Genomic DNA, 22486 nt, shown 5'->3' with positions numbered 1-22486 from the left:
TATACCTTGATTTCTCCCACAGTTTGCTCTTATCAACTGGAACATAATTACATTCGCAATTATGCACCTGATATATGTCTGTAATGGGTCTCCTACTGCCGAAGCATCGTATCCCCCGTCTGCACTCGTCCCCCAGCCATTCATGAAAAATAATGCCGGCACCATCATTTTGCATACAACTGTGTCGTCAGCATTATGCCAATTTTTGATTTTGTACGGCCCCCATCCTTGATCATCACACGATTGCGCAAATGTGGCATTATCTTTTTCCATATAGGTAAGAAACTTGTCTACCATATTTTTCATATCTGCCCATATTTGTCTCTGTAAAGGGTAAAGTAGCGACCCCGAATGTTTCAACGGCATAATGCTGCTAGTACATGACGTATGTGAATACTCATAGTTCAATACTTACTGTCCAAGCACTGATCTTGTACACACTATGCCAATGCAATATCCGCCATAGTCATATATATACTGGTAACACACTTTCCTGGTGAGCACATCAGTACACTCACCTATGCGCTGCGTGCGCTGTGCTCTTTTGCATTCTGTGCGTACCATAACCTACCTCGTAAAAACCGTCAATTCCCTGTCCTTGCCTGCGTATTAGCCACTCTGCCAGTAATTCTACGAATTGCGCTGCCATGATACTACTACATAACTAGGTCACTATTCATACGCTTCGCATATCATTGCAGTATCTAATGAATTTGTTATTCCCGCACAAGCTGTACCGTTGACTATGATACTTCCTGTTGTGCATGAATCATAGGTTTCCCCTTTCTCATTTATGCTAGCTAACATGTACACACTACAAATTTTTAATTCATTCAACTTCTACATAGGCGTGCCATACAACTGAAAAAGAGGAACCGACTAAAAAGACTGAAGGGCACGCATAAGAAGAATAGAATGAAGAGTACAACAAGGGAGGAAAGAGAAACAATGTAAAAAAAGAGACAGAAATATGTACAAAAGGAAAGACGAAGACTATTTACAAAATAACTGTGCCATCAGGTTATAATCCCAATGCGTAAACTAACCTGATTATATGAATCAGAATAATCTGCTACTATACAATATTCTGCATGTACTGCTTCCTAACACTATATACTACAAATAACTCTGCCATTTACTTCAATTCCCATAACGCACGTATGAAAAAAAGAAAAAAAGAAAAGAAAAAAACAAAAGAAAAAAAAAAAAAAAAAGGCAAAAACATAGAAAAAATACTACACCACGTCATGAATATACACCCCCGGCGCCCTTTCTACACCGGTCTCCACTAAACGCCTGCACACACACGTTGTCTCTCTGTGCGCGTACACAACAAAACCGCAGTATAACAACATCAATGCGTCCTTCTTCGTGCTACCGTCGTTGTCGCCGTCGTTGACGCCGTTATTGCTGCCCCACATAATATGTGTGTTCCTTCGCTCCCCGCCGCGCTCACTCTCTCTGCTCCTGCTCTATGCTCCCTCTCTGGATCCCTCACTCCGCTACTTCGTCGAAACCTTCGTACACTCGGCCGCTTTGGTCGACGCGTGTGCTCGGACAGACAATCCTCCTGCTGCTTACACTCGGCTACGGCGTCGAACTGCTTCACTCGGACAGTCGTGTTTACGCGTCCACGTGTGCTCGGAGAGACAATCTCTCCTCCTTCTTACATTAGGCCAATCGCGTTTACGCGGCCACGTTTGCTCGGAGAGACAATGTCTCCCTCCGTTCTTACACTCGGCTACCTCGTCGACAATCCCGTGTACCCGGCCGCGTGGGTCGACGCGTTTGCTCGAACAGACAATCTCTCCCTCCTGTCTTACACTCGGACAATCCTTCGTCGAATGCTGCTTACCAGGCCACGTTGGTCGGAGAAACAATGCCCTGCTTCGTGCACTCGGCCGCGTTGGTCGACGCGTTTGCTCGGAGAGACAATCTCTCCTTATACTCGAATGCGTATTCGCATGCTATATTTGTTCTGCACTGTACCCGTAGAATGCACGTGCGCATCTGTTAATAATTAACGTCACACAAAGGAGAATTCTACCCCTTCATATTATTCATGTAAATCTACGTTTTATATGCATTTAACCGGTACCACCCTGTCCGCATGGACATATTAAAAGAAGTTCACTACACAGAAAAAGAACAAAACAAGGCAAAAGTAAGCACAAGTAAACAGAACAGAGCAGAACAAAAAAAGAAGGTATGTAATAATGTAAACCCGAAATATATTACGTATATCACATAATGAAGTACAAGTGGTCTAATGTTAGCATGCGTTATTTCGCATGCATATGCGCCGTCATCCTAATGTCAGAGCTGGTGCAATAGAGCATCTACATATGACTCCCTATCCTGCACACTTCTCTCGATTTCACATTGTTCGATTACCGACGCGAGCAGGAGTATCCACAATTTGGCAAGTAAGTGCTTCTTTGTATGTGCGTCCTGATGCAGTGTTTGGGGGCCTGGTATATCTCTTGCTCTTAGCACATGTGCTGCATTTACTGTTTCCACTTTTAAGTCTTTTTCGACTACTGATACTTCGCCTTTTTGCGGCACTGTCTCCTCGTGTACATTATTCAACAAATGTTGGAACCACACCTGCGCACTATATGTATTCATAAGCGCATGTTGCTTTGCAACCCACTGTTTCCAGGCATCTTGCTTCATCTCTACGGATGGGATGTTGGCGTGCTCACCGAGTTCACGCTGCGCGGATACTCCGTTGTCTTCGGTTGCCAGCATGTGATCACGCAGGTATTGTTTCCATTCCGCTTTTAATTCCAAAAACCACGGCTGCGTCGTGCAGTCCTGCAATAGGTGCTTGTTGCGGTCAATCCAGTTAATCCAATTAGTGTGGTCGGGGGTCAGGTTTGCATTCCCGGGGTCGGAACAGTATGCAAGGGAAGAAGGAGTGTCGTCTTGTTCTAACTGTATGGATTCCATACAACTCCAAGGATCGGGGTCATCTTCGTTAGGTGCAGAAGGGTCCGTGCCGTCGGAGTCAGTGGACGAAACATTGCTCCCTGATAAACCCTCATTTGGCGTATCAGCATTCGGGAAACTACTGTGCCCGTTGTTGCCCCCCATAAACTCTTCAACGAGTATTTGCAAATAGTCGTCTTTGACGTTTTCCCATTCGGCTGCTTCACATTCGTGGAGCACTTCTAGATGCAGCTCGATGATGGTGCGTTTATGCACGCACGGTGGGCGTCGTCGTCGGTCGGCAAATTTATCGCGACGTCGTTCCCTACTCATCGTGTACCCGTAATGGAGCGGTGGTGGTAGGTCGCCTCGTTGTAAATGGTCGAGTATTTGTTCGTCGAGTGGCGGTGACGGCACGTCACGCACTGTTCGATACGTTCGTCGTCGTTTTGTTCCGAGGTACGCAAAATACTAAGCAGAAAAAGGGGGTAAAGAGCAGGGTGGGCGGGGAAGGTATGATAAAAGGAATGAACGCGGGTGTAGGAGTACATTTGTGTTAGAACGATCATGTATTGCAGGCCGTCGGGATGTTCTGAGGTATAAACATCCTGCACGTGCGGGATTCCGGGATTGCCGTATATACTTACCTTCCAAAGGGAATAACCAAGAAGGGCCACGATGGCGGCAGTGAGAAAAAACAGGATGGGGGTTGTGGCGGTAAGGACGGTGTCGGTTAGGTCGGGGAATAAGGGGCCGTCACCACTCGGAGGTCCCGTCTTCAATAAATTTTCATTGTCTTCATTCAATGTGACATCTTCTACGTTTGGTGGTGCGAACGATCGTGTTACACTGCTTATTCCTGTTAACTGTGTCAGCTGTAATTCGAAATCTCCCTTCTTAGTTCCAGCAGGTGGAGATTGGACTCCTGGCAAACCACCAGTAACTTGAATGTTACTGTTACCAGTACCGGAGGAGCAGGTGTTATTTTCTTGGTAGCACGGTTTTTCAGTGAGGCCTGGTATATCAATTCCGTAGGACTTGTCATCGGGATTCGGTCCAACAGTTTCGAGTGGATTGGTGTTTGGCGGCTGTGGAGGGGGGTCATCGTTGGTGCCATCAACGACGGCATCGCCTGAACATTTGGTGAATGGGGAGACAGGGAAAGGGAAGGAAGAAGTATGATGAAACTGAAGTTATGTTTCGGATGGTTCACCCCGGTCGGTTGGGCACATGGTCCGCCGCTGGATGGTTGGCTGGTGCCACTCCGTGAAAAGACTCTCTCTGTCTCCGACACAGCACACACAACACACAACACACAGACAGTGTGTGTCGGTCTGCATCTACGTCGACGTCTACCTTTCTACGTCTCTACGTCTACCTCTACCGGCCGCTACCTCCGGCGGCGGCTTACTCTCCCCGGTCTCCCCGTCGCTCTGCGGCGCGCTCACTCCCATTGGACGTTTGGTTTCTCGCTCTGTGCGAGATGTTCGAGATGCTGTGTCTTGTTTTTTTTTTTTTTTTTGTTTTGTGTTTTTTATGCTACTCTACTGGTATATTCGCATGCATCATGGATCATGCTACTGGTGTCACCTGTTCCAGAATTGGGGCTAGGACTAATGGGTGCCTGTTCGCGCTCCTTCTCTTCCTGTTGCAGGAGTTGCCGAACATCATCCGTCAGCCCAAGATCACTATCTGAGGTACTGCCGCAACTAATGGAGACACCTGTAGATCTGCCGTTGCTGTCGGGACATGGCGCCTTACCTGGAGACTTTGCATCCGAAGCCTTAACCGTTGGTTCTGTGGAGTTCCCGTCTGCCCGTGCTGCTGCTCCGGCTCCTCCAACCCCTGCTTCCGTTGGTGGTGCCGCAGGTGGGGGTTGCGGTACGGGTCCCGGTGCTACTACGCTCGTTTTCCCAGTTGTTGGATCTGATCGGGCTGGTGACGCCCCTGGTGTCGATACTGGAGTTTTGGCCTCCGATTGTTTCCCCTTCCCCTTAGTTTGGTCATCGGTATCTCCTACCGGCTTCGTCGCCGCCGGTTTCGCGGCGGCGGCTGCATTAAGGAAAACAAATGAGGAAGATGATAAAAAAAAAAAGGGACACCAGTGGTACAGAAAGAAGGGGCCGGGACGGTGGGCTCACGTACCGGCCGTGGCGACTCGATGGACTGCGTACTCGGTGAACTTGGGCTAGATGGTAGCCGTGCAACTTTTATTTGTCGCCGTCATGTCGTCCATCGTCCGTTCCATGCGTCGTCCTGTGCCTCGTCGCCGCTACTGCTACCGTCGTGGCGGCCGCCGCACACACACACTTCGGCTCAACGAGGGGGTGCTGTGCCGTGCATGCGTATTGTTCCCGCCGTGTGCGTGTGGCGCACCGTTGTTGTTGTTGCCGTGGCGGCATCCATATTGAGCAATACGGTACGTAGCGGGTCGTATTAGTGCTTTCTCCCATCTGTCCTTACCTGTCGATCCTGATGTTGCAGCCGGCTCAGTAGGCGCCGTGGCGGGCTTGCTGGTGCCACGTGCATTACCTGTAGTACCGGTGTCTGACGCGCCCGATGGAGCTGCTGGTGTTCCTGATGTCTCTGCTGCATTGGATGGTATTTTAGTCCTTTCGTGGTCCCAAGTGTTTATTGCGTCCTCTAATATTTTTTTACCTTGTTGCGTGTGCTGACTATTTCCGACTTTTACCATTATGTCGCGTACCCTAGCTTTCGGTAGGTAGTCCTTGTTCTCGATTAACCTGTGTAGTTTGTCTAAATTCTCACTTTTCAATATACCAATGTTGTTGCTTGGTCCATCTCCTGCTGCACTTGCTGCCCGCATCCGCCCTCCTCCGACATTATCACATCCTCCTGCGCTAATGCCCTGAGTTATCTTAGGCCTTCTGCCTTTCCAGTCGGTTATCCATTCGTCCATGGCCTCTCCCATAAGGCGTGTTCCAATTTTTAGTGCCTCAAATTGCACCCAAGCACATTTGTCTCTATTAGTTACAGCATTGAAGCCTTCCTCCATCGTACGCATTAATGTGGAAACATGTGTCGTTATTTCCTTTATTTTACACTGCTTTCCATGTAACTTCATGAGGGTCCAGGTCCCTATCATGCACCTTAAGTAGCTCCACAGCTCGCCTTCTCCTTGATCCGTAGTACTCTGTGCGCCCCCCTGTTTATGCAAGCCCTCCATATAATAAAATATTGTCGCCACTTCCATGCATAAGACTTTATTACGTATACCTTTAAGATAAGCTTCACTGTGTATGCTGTAATCACACATTGTCCGTATCGTGGTGTCGTACTTTTTCGCATCCACATATGTACGCAACTGCCGGAACATGCTCTTTATATCCGTCCATATTTTGTCCTACGACATAAATAATTTACACATGTAGTTCTATTGTACTCCTTCCGTAATTTTAACTTGCCTATAGATAAATAGGTATGTGGCCCATTGCGCCCCGTATACTCCTGGGCAAGTGTACGCATGAATACTAATCAACATTATCCATATATTGCTCCAGAACTGCATACGTCTGTTTGTTTCCCTCCCCGTTCTACACAAATGAGTCCAGTTAGTCCTCCTGCCCACATAATGTTCACGATAACTTACGCTAAACTCCTGCCCATCGCCTGTATCTCCCTGGATTGCTCTTGTTCGTATATAATGCGCCAATAGGTGCGTGAACTCCGTTGCACTCATTGTCCTTCCCTTGTGTTGTTCAGGGAAGCTATAACATTACACTGCCTGTTGTTGTCGTAATGCTGCATCAGAACTACATCAAAGGCTACATGGCCCATCTGCGCCTTCTGGCTTTATGGCTCCTTTACGTATTAGGAATTTGGTCGCTAATGTTCAGCACAAGAACACTATACAGAACAAAAACCACCAGTTCTGTACCTCCTAGTGCAATCCCATGCGTGCACTAGTATTAAATAATGTAGAACTTATGTACACGTAATAATGGGACAATGAATATAGCAAGCAACAAAAAACACGAAGAATAGAAGAATGAAAAAAAAAAAAACGAAGAAAGAAAGCAAAAAAAAGTACGACTACACTACCGTACACACGCAACTCGTCATGAATACACCCCCCGCCCCCGTTGTCCACTAAACGCCGTCACACACTGTGTCTCTGTGTGCGTACACAAAAAAACCGCAGTAACAACATCAATGCTGCTGCCGTCGTACACTCGGTTGTTTCGTCGAATTGTGGGTACCCGGCCGCGTTTGCTCGGAGAGACAATGTCGCCCTCCGTTCTTACACTCGGCTACGTCGTCAAATACGTTCACTCGGTGGCAATCCGTGTATCCGGCCACGTTTGCTCGGAGAGACAATCTCTCCTCCTTCTTACACGCGGCTACAATGCGGTTTACGCGGCCGCGTCTGCTCGGACAGACAATCTCTCCTCCTTGGTGCAGTCGGACAATATGTTTACTCGGCTACTTCGTCGACGCGTGTGCTCGGAGAGACAATCTCTCGTCCTTGTTACACGCGGCTACTGCGTCGAATCGTGCGGACACTCGGCTACAATGCGGTTTACGCGGCCGCGTTTGCGCGGAGAGACAATCTCTCCTTATACTCGAATGCGTAGGCGCATGCTATAGGTGTTGTGCACCATACCCGTAGAATGCACGGGCGCAGCTTGTAATAATTAACTTCACATAAAGGAGAATACTACCCCTTCATATTATTCATTTAAATCTACATTTTATATGCATTTGACGTGTACCCACCTGTTCCTGTGGTCATGTTAAAAGAAGTGGTCTACGTAACAAGCACAGAACAAAGCACAAGTAAGCACAAGTAAGCAGAACAGAGCAGAACAGAGGACAAACAAAAAAAAGAACGTATGGAATAATGTAAACCCGAAATATATTATGTATATAACATAATGAAGTAAAAGTGGTCTACCGTTAGCATGCGTTATGTCGCATGCAGATGCCCCGTCATCTTAATTGCAGATGTTGTCCAATAGTTCATCCACATATAACTCCGTCTCTTGCAAATTGCGTTCGACCTCGCACTGTTCTATGACTAATGCCAGGATCAGTATCCATATTGTAGCGGTTAACGGTTTTTTCATGTAAGGTTGCTTATGCAGTGGTTGGGGCCGTGGTACATGTCGCACTTTCAAAGCTGATCCGCCGTCCAGTGCTTCTTGTACTTGTAAACCTTTTTCTACAGTTGGCCCGTGTTCTGTTACAAATGTGGTCGGTTTTTCATCTACTGTGTGTATGTGACTCACTCCTTCCAACATTCGTATCTGTTCCGGCATGCCGTCGTGCTCTGTTACTACTCCGGTCTCCTCGATATTACTCCATAGGTGTTGAAACCACTCCTCCTCACCATGTATATTCAGAAGCTCATGTTGTTTTGCAACCCATTCTTTCCATGCATCCAGTTTGTTCCTTTCCATGGTTGCCACTTCACCGAAGGCACGCTGCACGTATACTCCGTGAGCCGCGTTTGCCACCATGTGCTCACTCAGGTATTGTTTCCATTCCGCTGTTAATTGCAGAAACCACGGCTGCGTCGTGGACGCCTGCAATAGGTGCTGGTGTCGCTCAATCCAGTTAATCCAATTAGTGTGGTCGGGGGTCGCGCATTCATTCCCGGGGTCGGAAGAGGATGGAAAGACAGCAGGAGTCTCTTCATGTTCTAACGGTATAGTTTCCATACAACTCCATGAATCGCAGTCATTAGGTGAACAAGGGCCAGGTTGTAACTGTATGGATTCGATACAACTCCATGGATCGGGGTCATGTGGTGGACATGGATCTGTTCCTTCGGTGTCAGTGGGTGGATCCAGGGTGGAGGAAACATTGTTCCGTGATAAACCCTCGTTTGGCGTAGCAGCATGCGGGGAACTACTGTGCCCGGTTGCATCGGGCTCCAAGTCACGCGCAAACTCCTGCGCAAACTCCTGCACGAGTATCTGCAAATAGTCGTGTTTGACGCTTTCCCATTCGGTTGCTTCACATTCGTGGAGCACTTCTAGATGTAGCTCGATGATCGTGCGTGTATGCACGCTTGGTGGGCGGCCTCTACCGGATGTTGACGCAGGTTGCGTGGCCTTAACCATCGTGTACCCGTAATCGGGTGGCGGTAGTTCGCCGCGTTGTAGATGCTGCAATATTTCTTCGTCGAGTGGCCGTGACGGCACGTCACGCATAGTTCGATATGTTCGTCGTCGTTTTTGTCCGAGGTACGCAAAATACTAAGCAGAAAAAAGGGGGGTAAAGAGCAGAGTGAGGACGGTAGGATAAAAGGAATGAACACGGGTGTAGCAGTACATTTGTGTTAGAACGATCATATATTGGAGCCCGTAGGGATGTGCTGAGGTATAAACATCCTGCACGTCCGGCATGCCCGCATTGTCGTATATACTGACCTTCCATAGGAAGAACGCAATGAGCCCAATACCAACCACCGCGGGGATCATGGCGGGGGTGTACCACTTGACATCTTCCCATGTGAGGCCGGGCGGCACGGACGGGGTGGCAGGGGTAAGGGTAGCCCGTGCACCTCCTGTAGTTGCAGTACCATGACCGGTAGAATCGGTGCCTGAGGAATTTGGTTTCACAGTCCCAGTGGAACCTGCTCCAGCACCTGCTGCACCTGTACCTCCTGCACCACCAGTGCTACCGCCTCCAGCACCACCACCAACTTCGTCACCTCGGCCTGTTCCTTCCCCACCAGAAACTCCATCCGCCAAATCAGCGTCACTGAAACTGCCACTACTACCCGATTGATCTGGGTTCGGATTCGGTTTTGGTTTGGGTGGATTGAGAGGAGGGGGGTCATCATTACCGCCATCGATGACGTCATCGCCTGAACATGTGGTGAATGGGGAGACAGGGAAAGGGAAGGAAGCAGAATGTGATGAAACTGAACTTTTGCAGCGGTGGTGGCACATGGTTGGTTGCCCAGACGGTCCGTCGCTCTTGGTGGGCCGCGTTGCGAACGGTGGTTGGCAGGTGCCACCCCGGGAACAGACTCTCTCTCTGTCCCACACAACACACACAACACAACACAACACACACAGTGTGTGTGTGTCTGTCTGTCTGTCGACGTCTACGTGGCTACGTGTACAACCCGCGGCCGACCGTGCGCTCGGCCGATCGCTCTGCCGCTTGCATTCTCGTTCGACGTGTGGTTTCTCTCGCTCTCCGTGGTGTCTCTGGCTCTCTCCCCGGAAATTGTTGTTGTTTTTTTTTTTTTGGTTTTTGTTGTGGATATTCACTCAGGACACTACCTTTTCCTGTGTCTTTGGACTTCTTGTCACAGTCACCATCGTTTTCGGAGCTGGATGCAATGGAGATAGTGATGCGCGATGTGGCACCCTGGAGTCCCAAGCCTGAGTTGTCAGATGTAAGTACCGTGGGTTGCCTCGAACACTTACCTTTCTTGTCTCCTTGTTCACTCGGCCCCGCGTCTGTAGTTGCTGGTGCAGGTGGGGGTTGTTGTCCAGGTCCTGGTCCTGCGGGTGATGGTGTCCTTGGTGGTGCCGCAGGTGGCGGTTGTGGTATGGATCCCGTTGCGGAGTCATCGGACCTTGCCACTCCATGTGCCACATTCCCTTTCGTCGGTGCTGTCTCCTCAGGAACAACCTCCGTTGGTACCTCTGGTGCCTTAGCTGGTGTATCTTCCGGTTTCTTCGCTGCACATGAAGCAAGGAACAAACACGACAAAATGATACAAAAAGGACACAAGTGGTACAGAAAGAAAGGGGCCGGGACGGTGTAGTCAGGTAGCGGCAGGGTAGGTCGGCAGCAAGCGCACGGTGTTAGAGAGCGCGCACGTTGTTAGAAGAGGACAAAGACAGGAACAAAGGGGGGCGCACGCGGTGCATTGGGTCAGGCGACAGCAAGCGCACGGTGAGGTAAGACTCGGTGAACTGCGTCCAAGCGGACTGAGTCGTGGTGGATGGTAGCAGTACAACTTGTATTTGTCGCCGTCTGCCATCGTCGCCGTCATCTCGCCCTGGACGCCGCTCCATCCCACGCAGCACTGTGACGCCGCTACCGCTGCCGTGGCCACTCATCTCCGTCCGCGCCGCTACCGCTGCCGTCGTGGTCGCTACATATTCGTTGCCGCCGCTCAACCGAAGTGGGGCAGCGATGATGTGCCGCGCTATGCTGTGCCGCCGCGTGGTTTGTTGTTACGCCGCATGTGCGCGTTGTTGTCGTCGCGTGTGCGTGTTTGTGGCCGTTGCGTTGTTCTTGCCGTGTGAGTCTGTGGTGGCATCGTTGCATTGGTGGCGGCATGCATACGGTCCACAGCGGGCCATATGGGGCCGTGTATTCGTGTTAGGCCGTAGCGGTAACGGGCGTGTTCGTGCGCAGTCGTATATTCGTATGCGTGCGGCTCCCGTAGCTCTTACCTGCCGGTGTTGTTACCACCGGTTTCGCCGCTGCTGCTTTAGCTGCGGCGGCTGCTTGTGCAGCGGCAGTGTTCTCGATCACTGGCTTTAATGTTTCGTGCACTTTCTCGATTGCTTGTTTTATGTCTTTCTCGATGTCTTCGTCACTGTCTGCATCTGCGTCTACCACATAAGAATCCGTGGGTGCTTTCGCATGTGAGGCCCTCAATTGGGTCTCCTCCTTCTCCATTTGTTTCTTCACGTCTCCCAAAATTTGTGTGACCTGCTGCTTTACTGCATCTTTCTTTTGGTCGTCTTCTTTCTCGTCCTTTTCCTTGTCTCCCTGTCCGAGCTCTAGCGTTACGGTTCCTCCCTTACACCCATCGCTTATGCGTTCCTTTGCAAGTTTCTGCTGCACCTGGTTGTTCTGTTGTAACCATGTCTTCATCTGATTCCTCATGGGCCAGTGCCCTAATTTGATATCCTTGTACATACCCCGCTTACAATGGTTTTGCCCCAATGTGTCCTTTAACGCATCCCAAATTATGTGTGTTGTGTACCAGGCGTAATATGTGCCCCAGTGACCCTCGCATGCATTTGCCCGCAGTATGTCGTTATATACGTCCACTATTGTGCATCTCATTAATCCCTTAATTTCTCTATTGTTCGCGTCGTCCTTCTCTATGTTGTTCTTTACTTCATCAGTCCATTCACTTGCAAAATATATCGCTTGCGTCATGAGTCTGCATATAACTCTTTCTGTTGGCCTGGTCATCTGCCTTGGTTGTTGGTCTGGCCTGCCATGTTCTGCTGGATGCTCCCAGTATGCATTCTCACAGTTCTTAGCATTGTCGTACTGACTTTCATCTTTCATGTGCCTAATAAAAATCCCCAGTTGTGTTTGTATATCGTCCCATAAAGCAGCCTGTGTTTAACGCAATGCACATATATCTATGTGGTCGCACAGTATTATTCACCAACCGTGGCAATCATGTAATTATATGTGTCCCTTCCTTCCTGTTACATGTAAATGTTCCGTATGCGGTACATATGAAGCACGCACATGTCCGACATGCTGCTACGCTTTAGTATGCTGCTCTTATACACACATATGTGCGGCCTTTTTCACACCGCCTCACGCGGCCAGTATGTATAGGAAATTACCTGATAGCGCGCATCATCTGCCGGTAGCTGCCTATCCGTTGCGTATTTTGCCAATATCTTCCCTAAATCTGCCGCCATTTTTGTCGCATCATAACAACATAGAAAAGATCACTCCTTGCAGAATGCGTATATCGTTCTGCATATCTTTCGCTACTGCATTACTAACAATGTCTACGTTTCAAATATAATCCTCTATATGCACTACTCATTAACGTGGTTTCAACCTCAACAATATTCTCCACTGGAACAGGGGGTATATATGCATCAATTCATATAACCTATCTAAACATATACACATATATACTCCGTTTCCTTATATACAGAACGCGTAGTTGCACAACGAACCATAATAAATACGAGTAAAAAGAAGAACAAAAATAAGTTAGAAATAAATTACCTAAAAAAAAAAAAAAGAAACAATTGCACGACACACATCATACCTGTACAAATGCATAACAACATACTATACACAATCTCGAGAAGACGCGCGCTGTTCCACACATTCACAATGTCCCCCCGTGAAGAAGAAAAGGAAAAAAAAAAAGTACTACTACACAACCTACACACGCAACGCGTCATGAATATACACCCCGTCCCCCCTTTCTACAGCGGTCTGCACTAAACGGCTGTCACACACACTGTCTCTCTGTGCGCGTACACCTACAAACCGCAGTAACAACAACAAAATCAAATTCTTGTGCCGCCGTTGCTGCCGTCCTTCCCGCGGCTACGTCGTTGAATCGTTTACTCGAACGCCGTAATTGAACCGTTGTACTGGGCTACCTCGTCGACAATCCCGTGTACCCGGCCGCGTGGGTCGACGCGTTTGCTCGAACAGACAATCTCTCCCTCCTTTCTTACACTCGGACAATCCTTCGTCGAATGCTGCTTACCAGGCCACGTTGGTCGGAGAAACAATGCCCTGCTTCGTGCACTCGGCCGCGTTGGTCGACGCGTTTGCTCGGAGAGACAATCTCTCCCTCCGTTCTTACCCTCGGCACAATGCTTACGCGCCTACTTCGTCGAATCGTTGTTACAAGCGGCTGCGTTTGCTCGGAGAGACAATCCTCGTCCTTGTTGCACTCGGCCGCGTTACTCGGCTACTTCGTCGAATCCGTCTTGCACGTGGCCGCGTTTGCTCGAAGAGACAATCCTCCTCCGTCGTGCACGCGGCTACGTCGTCGACGCGTTTGCTCGGAGAGACAATGTGTACGTTCTTACACTCGGCTACAATGCAGTTTACGCGGCCGCGTTTGCTCGGAGAGACAAGCTCTCCTTATACTCGAATGCGTATGCGCATTCTATATTAGTGCTGCACTATACCCTTAGAATGCACTTGCTCAGCTTTTAATAATTAACTTCACATAAAGCAGAATTCTACCCCGTCATATTATTCATGTAAATCTACATTTTATATGCATTTAACCGGTGCCCACCGGTTCCTATGGTCATGTTAAAAGAAGTGGACTACACAGAAAAAGAACGAAACAAGGCAAAAGTAAGCACAAGCAGAACAGTGCAGAAAAAAAAAGAAGGTATGGAATAATGTAAACACGAAATATATTATGTATATCACATAATGAAGTAAAAGTGGTGTACGGTCAGCATGCGTTATTTTCCATTCATATGCCGCGTCATACTAATGTCAGAGCTTCTGCAATAAAGCATCCACACATAACTCCGTCTGCTGCAAACGGCTTTCAAGCTCGCTCTCTTCTATGATTAATGCCAGGATGAGTATCCATGTTTTAGCGCATAGCGGCTTGTTGAGGTACAGTTGCGGATGCAGTTGCGTGCATGGTATATCTCTCACGCGTAGCAGATCGTCTGTTGCCATTGCATTTTCCACTTCTAAGTCTGTGTCAACTGCAGGTACTTCGCCTTTTTGCGATTGTCTCTCGTCCTCTACATTATTCAACAAATGTGTAAACCACTCCTGCTGCCTATGTACACTCATTTGCCGATGTTGTTGGGAAACCCACTGTTTCCACAGATCCAATTTCTGCATCGGCGGGGTGGGTGCCTCACCGAGTTCACGGTGCCCGTTGTGTTCGTCTGCCGTATGTTGTTGATAATATTGTTTCCAATCCGCTTTTAATTGCAGAAACCACGGCTGCGTCGTGCAGTCCCGCAGAATATGTTTGTTGCGGTGAATCCAGTTAATCCAATAAGTGTAGTCCGAAGGCGCGTGGTCGGGGTTGGAATGAGCACGACTGTGTGGTGCATCTAACTCGATATGTTCCATACAACTCCATGGATCGGGGTTATCTTCGTTAGGTCGACAAGGGGCCGTGTGTAACTCTGTCGTTTCCATACACTTCCATGGATCGCAGTCATTAGGTCGACAAGGGTGCGTTTCTAACGGTATGTTTTCCATACAACGCCATGGATCGGGGTGCTCTGCGTTACGTGGAGATGCGTCCGTTCGTTCGATGTCAGTGGGTGGGTCCAGGGTGGAGGAAACAGTGTTCCATCGAGGACCCTGGTCTGACGTAGAAACACCCACGATATTGTTATTCCTGTGCTCTTCCCGCATCAGATCCCACATCAAATCCTTCGCAAAGTCCTCCACGACAATCTGCAAATAGTCGTCTTGGACGTTTTCCCACGCGGCCGCTTCACATTCGTGGAGCACCTCTAGATGTAGCTCGATAATCGTGCGTTTATGCACGCGTGGTTGCGGTCGTCGTCGAGCGGCAGCAGATGCAGGCCGCCTATCCCTAATCATCGTGTACCCGTAATCGGGTGGCGGCAGTTCGCCGCGTTGTAGATGGTCTAGAATTTCTTCGTCGAGTGGCGGTGACGGCACGTCACGAACGGTTCGATATGTTCGTCGTCGTTTGGCGAGGTGCGCAAAATACTAAGCAGAAAAAGGGGGTAAAGAGCAGGGTGAGGACGGTAGGATAAAAGGAATGAACGCGGATGTAGAAGAGTGCATTTGTGTTAGAACGATCATATATTGGAGCCGGTTGGGATGTTCTGAGGTATAAACATCCTGCACATGCAGCATGCCCGCATTGTCGTATATACTTACCTTCCAGAGGAAAAACGCAATGATGCCAATACCAACCACCGCGGGAATGATCGCGGCGGTGTAGGGGATGAGGTCCTTGGGGTCGAAGGGTTTCGACGGAGGGAGGGTAGGAAGAGGTTGGTCTTTGGTTTCTGGAGTCTGGCCACTGGAAGGAGGGGAACCACCGGCTCCACCAACTCCAGCACCTGCACCACTGCCACTACCGCCACCACGAACACCACCATTAACACCACCACTACCACCTGCCGTTACTTCCCCACCAGAAACACCACCTCCAGTACCTCCTGTCGACGGTGCGCCGCTGCTGCCGCTGGACCCCGATTGATTTGGGTTCGGGTTCGGTTTGGGTTTGGGTGGATTGAGAGGAGGGGGGTCATCGTTGCCGCCATCGATAACGGCAGCACCGGCTGCACCAGTGGATCCATGCGGATCGGATGGGGGGGTGTTCTTTGCAGCCTGTGCTGGTGCTCCCTGAGAGATTGGTAATTGTGCATCGGGGGATGCGGCCGCGTTCCCAGTACCTGCTTCGCTACTGCCTGCAGAGTTGTCCACAGTGTTTGTAACGGTACCCTCTGGAGGCTTCGGATCAACTTGGTCCTTCGAGTCAGGACTCTTGTCTGGGTTCGTTGGCTGAGATGTGCCCACATCATCTACTCCCTTAGGTTCCACTTGTACTGTGTCCTTTGTGGCGTCCTGTACTTTATCCGTTGGAGGTGTAGTTGTGTCCTCACCTGTAAATCCAAGTGAACGGGAAGAATAGGGAAGAATGAAGGTGATAATGAAACTGAAGTTTTGTACGGTTCACGGTCGTCCACAGGGGCCGTCGCTGGATGGGTAGCCACACGGTTGGCCACATGGTGCCACGGGGACGGAAGACGGGCATCGAGGCAGGAGACCGGCCGGGGCAGAGTGGCAGGTGCCACCACGGGAAAAGACTCTCTCTCTGTCTCCCACACACAACACACAACACAGACAGTGTGGGTGTCGCTCTGTCGACGTCCGTCTACGTCTATCTGTCGACGTCTACGTGGCTACGTCTCTCTACTTCCCGCGGGTTGTCCGCGGCTTCTGCCCGCTGCTGTGCCCCTCATTCTCATTCGACGTTTGGTTTCTCTCTCTGCGTGGTTTCTCTCTCTCCGTGTTGTCTCTCCCTGTGTCTCCGGAAATTGTGTATTTGTGGTGTTTTCTGTCCTCTTGTATGACTATTGAACGGTTCTTTTGTATGTGTGCTCTCGAAATGCGTTACCGTGGGCAATAGCATCTGTGAGTGCTTTTCCTCCGCCTAAATCTTCATCGGGCGTGCAGGTTGGAGTTATAACAATACCACCGGAACTGGACGCATTGTTCCGCAGATTCTGCTTACACTTTTCCTCACCTGATGTTTCCGTTGGTCCCTTTGGTGTTGCATCACCTGTATCATTTTTTTTTCCTACTGCCCCTGGCGCTGGTGGGGATGCAGGTGTTTGTGACCGCCCTACTCCAGTATCTGATGTTTCCGGCTGCGTCGCCGCCGGCTTCGCTGCGCCTGTAATGAGGACAACGGAAGAAAGATGGATGAGAAAGATGATAAAAAAAAAAAAGCGACACAAGTGGTAGACAGAAAGAAGGGGCCGGGACGGTTCGATCAGGTAGCGGCAGCAAGCGTACGGTGTTAGAGAGCGCGCACGTTGTTAGAAGAGGACAACGATAGGAAGAAAGGGGGGCGCACTCGGTGGACGGAGGTGATAGCAGTGCAACTTTTATTTGTCGCCGTCATCTTGTCCATTCTCCGTCGTCACCGCGACCGCTGCCGTCGTGGCCGCTGTGCTCAGCGCTCACACTACGTGAGGCAGCGAAGATGTGCCGCCCTGTGCTGTTGTGCTGTTCCCCCGCGCGTGGTTGTGCGCCGGTGCGTGTTGTGGCCGTCCATCCGTACGAACTTGTTCTAGCCGTATTGGTCGTATTCATGCCGGGGGTACTATTTGTATTCGTACTAGGCGTATTCTTATCATGCTTGTCCTGATTGTGCTTACCTTGAATTTCTGTAATTCTCTGTTCTACCTTCTTCTCCGCTTCTTTAAAGACCTTCTTTGCCTTCTCCCTTACGTGCCTCTCTGCCGGCTTCATCTTCTGTCTTCCTTCTAGGCTCAATTTCCCAGTTTCAGTATCCTTGTTTCCTGGTGTGTTAAGATAATGCGCCCACTCCTCCGCACAGTCCACCGTTCTCTGCATTTGTTCTATTTTCCCCATTATGTCTGCTTCGTGTATTAACAATTCTACCAGTTCTCCTTTTATTACTCTCCCAATCGCCCGGCTAACATCATACCCACATTCTGTGCACCTTCCGTCAATTACAGGACCCCGTCCATGTTCGCCTATTCCACCCCCCCCACGCATGTTTAGCAGTGTCTTCCAGGCATACTTTACACCTCGTTTCCACGCTGTCTTATGGTCACAATACTTTCTTTGCAGTAGGTACCCGAATGCATTCGCTAGCTCGCATCTTAGCCTGTTCTGCGTTTCATCCATATTTGTGCTGTACCCTTTTATATTATCACCGTTTGCAAACCACAATGCACCCGTCATGAGTCGGCACCGTATGACGTCCGCTACTGTCTGACCCGTGTAATATGTTGATGCTTGGTCTATATCATCCCAACCAGAGTTTTCACAATTTACACCGTATGCATCCATCATATCCTCCTTCTTTTGCATATAATCAATAAATTGCTCCAACACGTTCTTCATGCTTTGCAGTTCCTGCTTCTGTATTAGGCACACGGAAATAGAAAAATGCTCATGTTCATGTGTCAACACGATATCCTTCCTGCTCAATACATGTACACTCCCCTAGTTATATATACCTTATGAATAATGTCTCCTTCTGTCCTCTGTGTCTCTCACTTCCTTTGTCTTTCTTGTTTAACTTTAACTTACACTAGTATGACCCAGCACGTATACTTGCGTCTTGTCTTCCTTCAATATGCTCTTCCAATCACAATTATCTGCTGTTGCGGCCTGCGTCCCCTTCCCTGCGGCAGTGGCACCACCCTTACCACCACCACCACGATCGCCACCACCAGATGATGTCGTCGTCGTGCCACTTCCCGATGACGGTGTGGCCGCGACTCCCGGTTTCCCCGCTACTGGTTTGCCCGGTGCTGGTTTGGCCGGGGCGGGTTTGGCGGCGGCTTCATTCGTATTACCCGGTTGTGACTTGGCCACTGATGGTGGTGTCCCCTCGTCTGCTGGTCGCGATGGCCGTGGTGGCCTCGGTGGTGGAGGGGGTCTTGGTGCTGGTTGTGGTCTTGGTCCTCTCGCTGGTCCTGTTCCGGGGCCAGGGCGCTGGCTGGAGGGAGTTTCCCCCCTTCCCCTTCCTCCTCCTGCACCATTTCCACCTCTTCCACCAAATCCTGCCCCTCCTGCTCCCCCTACACTGCCTAATCCTTGTCCTCGTGGCACTTGGCCACGCGCAGCGGTAGTTACCGTCTTTCTCACAGTCTTTTCCATTTCCTTGACCTTCTCCTTTATCTTCGTCTCTATGTCACAGCGCCCCGTGTATCCCCCTTGTTTTTGCATGTCGTGTAACACCCTCCGTGCGTTCGGAAAGGTGTCTGCTGCTTGCACCGAGTGCCTTATTGTCTTCATGAGCGCGTCGTCTTCTGTTATCACCACGTCGTTCTCATTGCATGGTTCGTCAGTGTGCGCAGTTCCGTCTGTATCATCCCATCCACATGTTCTTGCTGCGTGCCCAGCACCTGCTCTAACTTGCGGCCAAGTTTTATTGAGGTCGTGTAATCGATTATGTAGGGCAGTTCCCAGACTCTTTGATTGGAATATCACCTTCCCCCAATCTCTGTTTTCACATATTCCACTTTCAAGTGTCTGCTGCATAAATGTTTTACCTGGTGTTAATTCGTCTTTAACCTTATTCATTACGTCCACATGATCACGATTGCTCCCATAGACTCGTACTAAAGCCTCTCCTGCTAGTACACATCTTAAATATTCTCTGAACTCGTCTATGGTATTCTCGTTAACGTCCCTTCTCTTCCATCCATTTGTGTCATAATCATACCCTTTCATGTATAGCATTAAATTTACAATTTCCCGACACCGTTTTATGCATGCCGAATGCTGTTGTTCAATATCCCCACATAAGCCAGAGATGTTGCCATGTGTGTAGCCAATTCTGCTGCGTAACTCATTGAATATGTCATCAACCTCACGGCGAATTAGTTCCTGCGTGTGGCATAATTCATACATGTATAGTTAATAATGCGCCGTATGTTGTATTTTACTGCACTGCCATATTCGTCCTTGGGTGATGTGTGCAGTGTGTGTGTTTTTTGCCGTTGCCCTGTAAATATCTCACTCACGTGCAGGATACGCGTATAAACAGTGCGTTCGCACCTGTACGTCTGCATTTATGACGTGTACATACGCCTTGCCTGCACAAATGTATTGTGGCCCATCTGTGTCTGAACGTCCTGTATAGTTGAACTTACCCAATATGTCCGTGCGTCGGTTATGTTCCTGGTCCGGAGAAACGCGTCCCATGCCCGTAGAAAATACAGTATGGCCTCATCAAAAAGCCCGATCATATTGAACGCGTTTTATTCCCCGTCTTAAAAAAAAAAGTACGAGTACTACCACTACTACTACTACTACTGCTACTACTACTACTGCTACTACTTCTACTACTACTACTGCTACTACTACTACTGCTACTACTACTACTTCTACTACTACTACGGACGCTCAATAACAACAACAACAAAAAAAATATACACACATCCCGTCTCCGTTAGCGCTTCTCCGTCAGGCTGTCTCCGTCGACGCCTCTTCCGTAAACGCTTCTGTCCGTCAACGCCTCTCCGTCAACGCCTTGTCCGTCAACGCGTCTACGTCACACCGTCTCCGACAACGCCTCTTGCGTCAACGCCTGTTCCGTCAACGCTTCTGCGTCAACGCGTCTCCGTCACTCCGTTCTCCGTCAACGCTTCTCCGTCAACGCCGTCTCTCCGTCACCGGGTCTCCGTGAACGCCGTCTCCGTCAACGCCTCTCCCGTCAACGCCTCTCCGGGCCACGCGGCCACTTCGTCGAATCGTGGTTACCATTTGCCACGTTGGTCGACGCGTGTGCGCGGAGAGACAATCTCTCCCTCCGTTCTTACACTCAGCCATTGCGTCGAATCGTTGTTACACTCGGCTACAATGCGGTGTACGCGGCCGCGTTTGCGCGGAGAGACAAACTCTCCTTATACTCGAATGATTATTCGCATGCTATATTAGTGCTACTCTACACCATTAGAATGCACGTGCGCATCTGTTAATAATTAACTTCACATAAAGGAGAATACACACCCCGTCATAGTATGCATTTAAATCTACATTTTATATGCATGTAACCGGTACCACCGTGTGCCTATGGTCATGTTAAAAGTGGACTACACAGAAAAAGAACAAAACAAAGCAAAAGTCAGCACAAGTAAGCAGAACAGAGCAGCAAAAAAAAAAAGACGGTATGGAATAATGTAAACCCGAAATACATTATGTATATTACATAATGAAGTAAAAGTCGTGTACGGTTAGCAGGCGTTATTTCCCATTCATATGCCCCGTCATCCGAATGTCACATATTCTGTAATAGATCATCCACATATGACTCCGTCTGCTGCAAACGACATTCGAGCTCGCACTGTTCTATGACTAATGCCAGGATAAGTATCCATGTTTTAGCGGTTAACGGTTTTTTCATGTACAGTTGCGGATGCAGTTGCGTGCGTTGTGCATTTCTCACGCGTAGCATATGTTCTGCGAACATTGCATATTCCACGCCAGGTACTTCGCCTTTTTGCGATGCTGTCTGCTGCTCTACATTATTCAACAAATGTTGAAACCACGCCTCCGCGTTATACATACGCATTTGCCGATGTTGTTGGGCAACCCATTGTTTCCACAAGCGCAGTTTGTGCATCTGCGGGGTTGCCGCTGCTGGTGCTGCTGCTGGTTTTTTTTGATCCGTTGTCTCGTTGGTTTCCCCTGGTTCAGGTCGTATATGGGTACCCAGTGCGACAGAAAAACATGGAAGAAACCGAAGTTATGTTTCGGATGGTTTTGCCCACGGTTATGACCACTGTCGGGCGCTCACGGTTGACCGCCGACGCGGGGAGACGGGGGTAGGGTGCCACCCCTGGAAAAGACTCTCTCTGTCTCCCACACACAACACACAACACACAGTATGTGTGTGTGTCGACGTTTCTACGTCGCGCTACCTGTCGCGGCTGTCTATCGGCGCGCTCACTCTCATTCGACGTTTGGTTTCTCTCTGCCCCTGTCTCCGTGGTGTCGCTCCCTGTCTCTGCGGAAATTGTTGTTTCTTTTTTTTTCTTTTTGTTGTTGTTGTCGAAATGCACTCAGGACACTACCTGGTCCCGAGTCCTTGGACTTCTTCTCACATTCATTATTAGCGTCTGGGCTCGACACAAAAGAAAGGGTGGTGGTGGATGAGGCACCTTGGATGCCCTTGCCTGCATTCTTCGCCACATGAACTGCGGTTGTACTTGTACACTTACCTGTATTGTCAGTGTGCGTCACTGCGGGTCCTGTTCCCGAGGTCGCCGGATCTTGTGATGTTGATGATGGTTGTCCTCCCCGTGCTGATCCTGCAGGTGCCCCGTCCTCTGGCCCTCTTTTATGTGCCCTGCCTACGTGTGTGTTCCCTGCTGGTGGCGCTGGAGGTGATGATGGTGTCGAGGGTGGTTCCGCAGGTGGGGGTTGTGGTACGGGTCCCGTTGCGGACTCCTCGGAGCGTCCTCTTCCATCTGTCCCAGCACCTGCCTCCGAAGGTTTGTTCTCAGGAACAACCTCCTTTGGTACCTCTGGTACCTTAGCTGGTGGTACCTCTGGTTTCGTCGCAACAGGCTTCGCCGCTGCACCTGCAAAAAGGAAGAAAAAAGAGTAGATGATAAAAAAAACAAAGGACACAAGTGGTACAGAAAGAAGGGTC

At 49.5% G+C, this 22486-nt stretch overlaps 4 protein-coding genes across 4 annotated transcripts in view; all 4 read right to left on the bottom strand.

The window, feature by feature from the left end:
- Positions 1 to 2316: 2316 nt before the first annotated feature.
- Positions 2317 to 6208, bottom strand: AK88_04985 (uncharacterized protein; the record flags this gene model as incomplete). The annotated part of the gene is made up of 4 exons (XM_012482589.1): positions 2317 to 3402; positions 3579 to 4063; positions 4480 to 4983; positions 5395 to 6208. The coding sequence occupies 4 exons, from the start codon at positions 6206 to 6208 to the stop codon at positions 2317 to 2319; spliced, it is 2889 nt and encodes a 962-aa protein (XP_012338012.1).
- A 1678-nt stretch (positions 6209 to 7886) lies between these two features.
- On the bottom strand, positions 7887 to 12171 carry AK88_04984 (uncharacterized protein; the record flags this gene model as incomplete). Its single annotated transcript, XM_012482588.1, has 5 exons — positions 7887 to 8929; positions 9025 to 9152; positions 9229 to 9766; positions 10191 to 10595; positions 11319 to 12171. 5 exons carry the CDS (start codon positions 12169 to 12171, stop codon positions 7887 to 7889), a joined length of 2967 nt encoding a protein of 988 aa, XP_012338011.1.
- Positions 12172 to 14106: 1935 nt separating this feature from the next.
- On the bottom strand, positions 14107 to 21235 carry AK88_04983 (uncharacterized protein; the record flags this gene model as incomplete). Its single annotated transcript, XM_012482587.1, has 8 exons — positions 14107 to 15321; positions 15496 to 16226; positions 16742 to 17020; positions 17415 to 18240; positions 18412 to 19716; positions 19888 to 19925; positions 20119 to 20225; positions 21114 to 21235. 8 exons carry the CDS (start codon positions 21233 to 21235, stop codon positions 14107 to 14109), a joined length of 4623 nt encoding a protein of 1540 aa, XP_012338010.1.
- A 548-nt stretch (positions 21236 to 21783) lies between these two features.
- The window catches only part of AK88_04982 (uncharacterized protein), a gene marked incomplete at both ends in the record, with an annotated part of 4112 nt that continues 3409 nt past the window's right edge, over positions 21784 to 22486 (bottom strand). Inside the window, one exon of the mRNA XM_012482586.1 lies at positions 21784 to 22415. Coding sequence (XP_012338009.1) covers positions 21784 to 22415 — 632 coding nt within the window. The remainder of the gene's footprint in view (positions 22416 to 22486) is intronic.

Source organism: Plasmodium fragile, assembly GCF_000956335.1.
Source record: "Plasmodium fragile strain nilgiri unplaced genomic scaffold supercont1.86, whole genome shotgun sequence".
In the NCBI taxonomy this organism is placed as follows: domain Eukaryota; phylum Apicomplexa; class Aconoidasida; order Haemosporida; family Plasmodiidae; genus Plasmodium; species Plasmodium fragile.
This window is presented reverse-complemented; position numbering and strand designations above follow the sequence as displayed.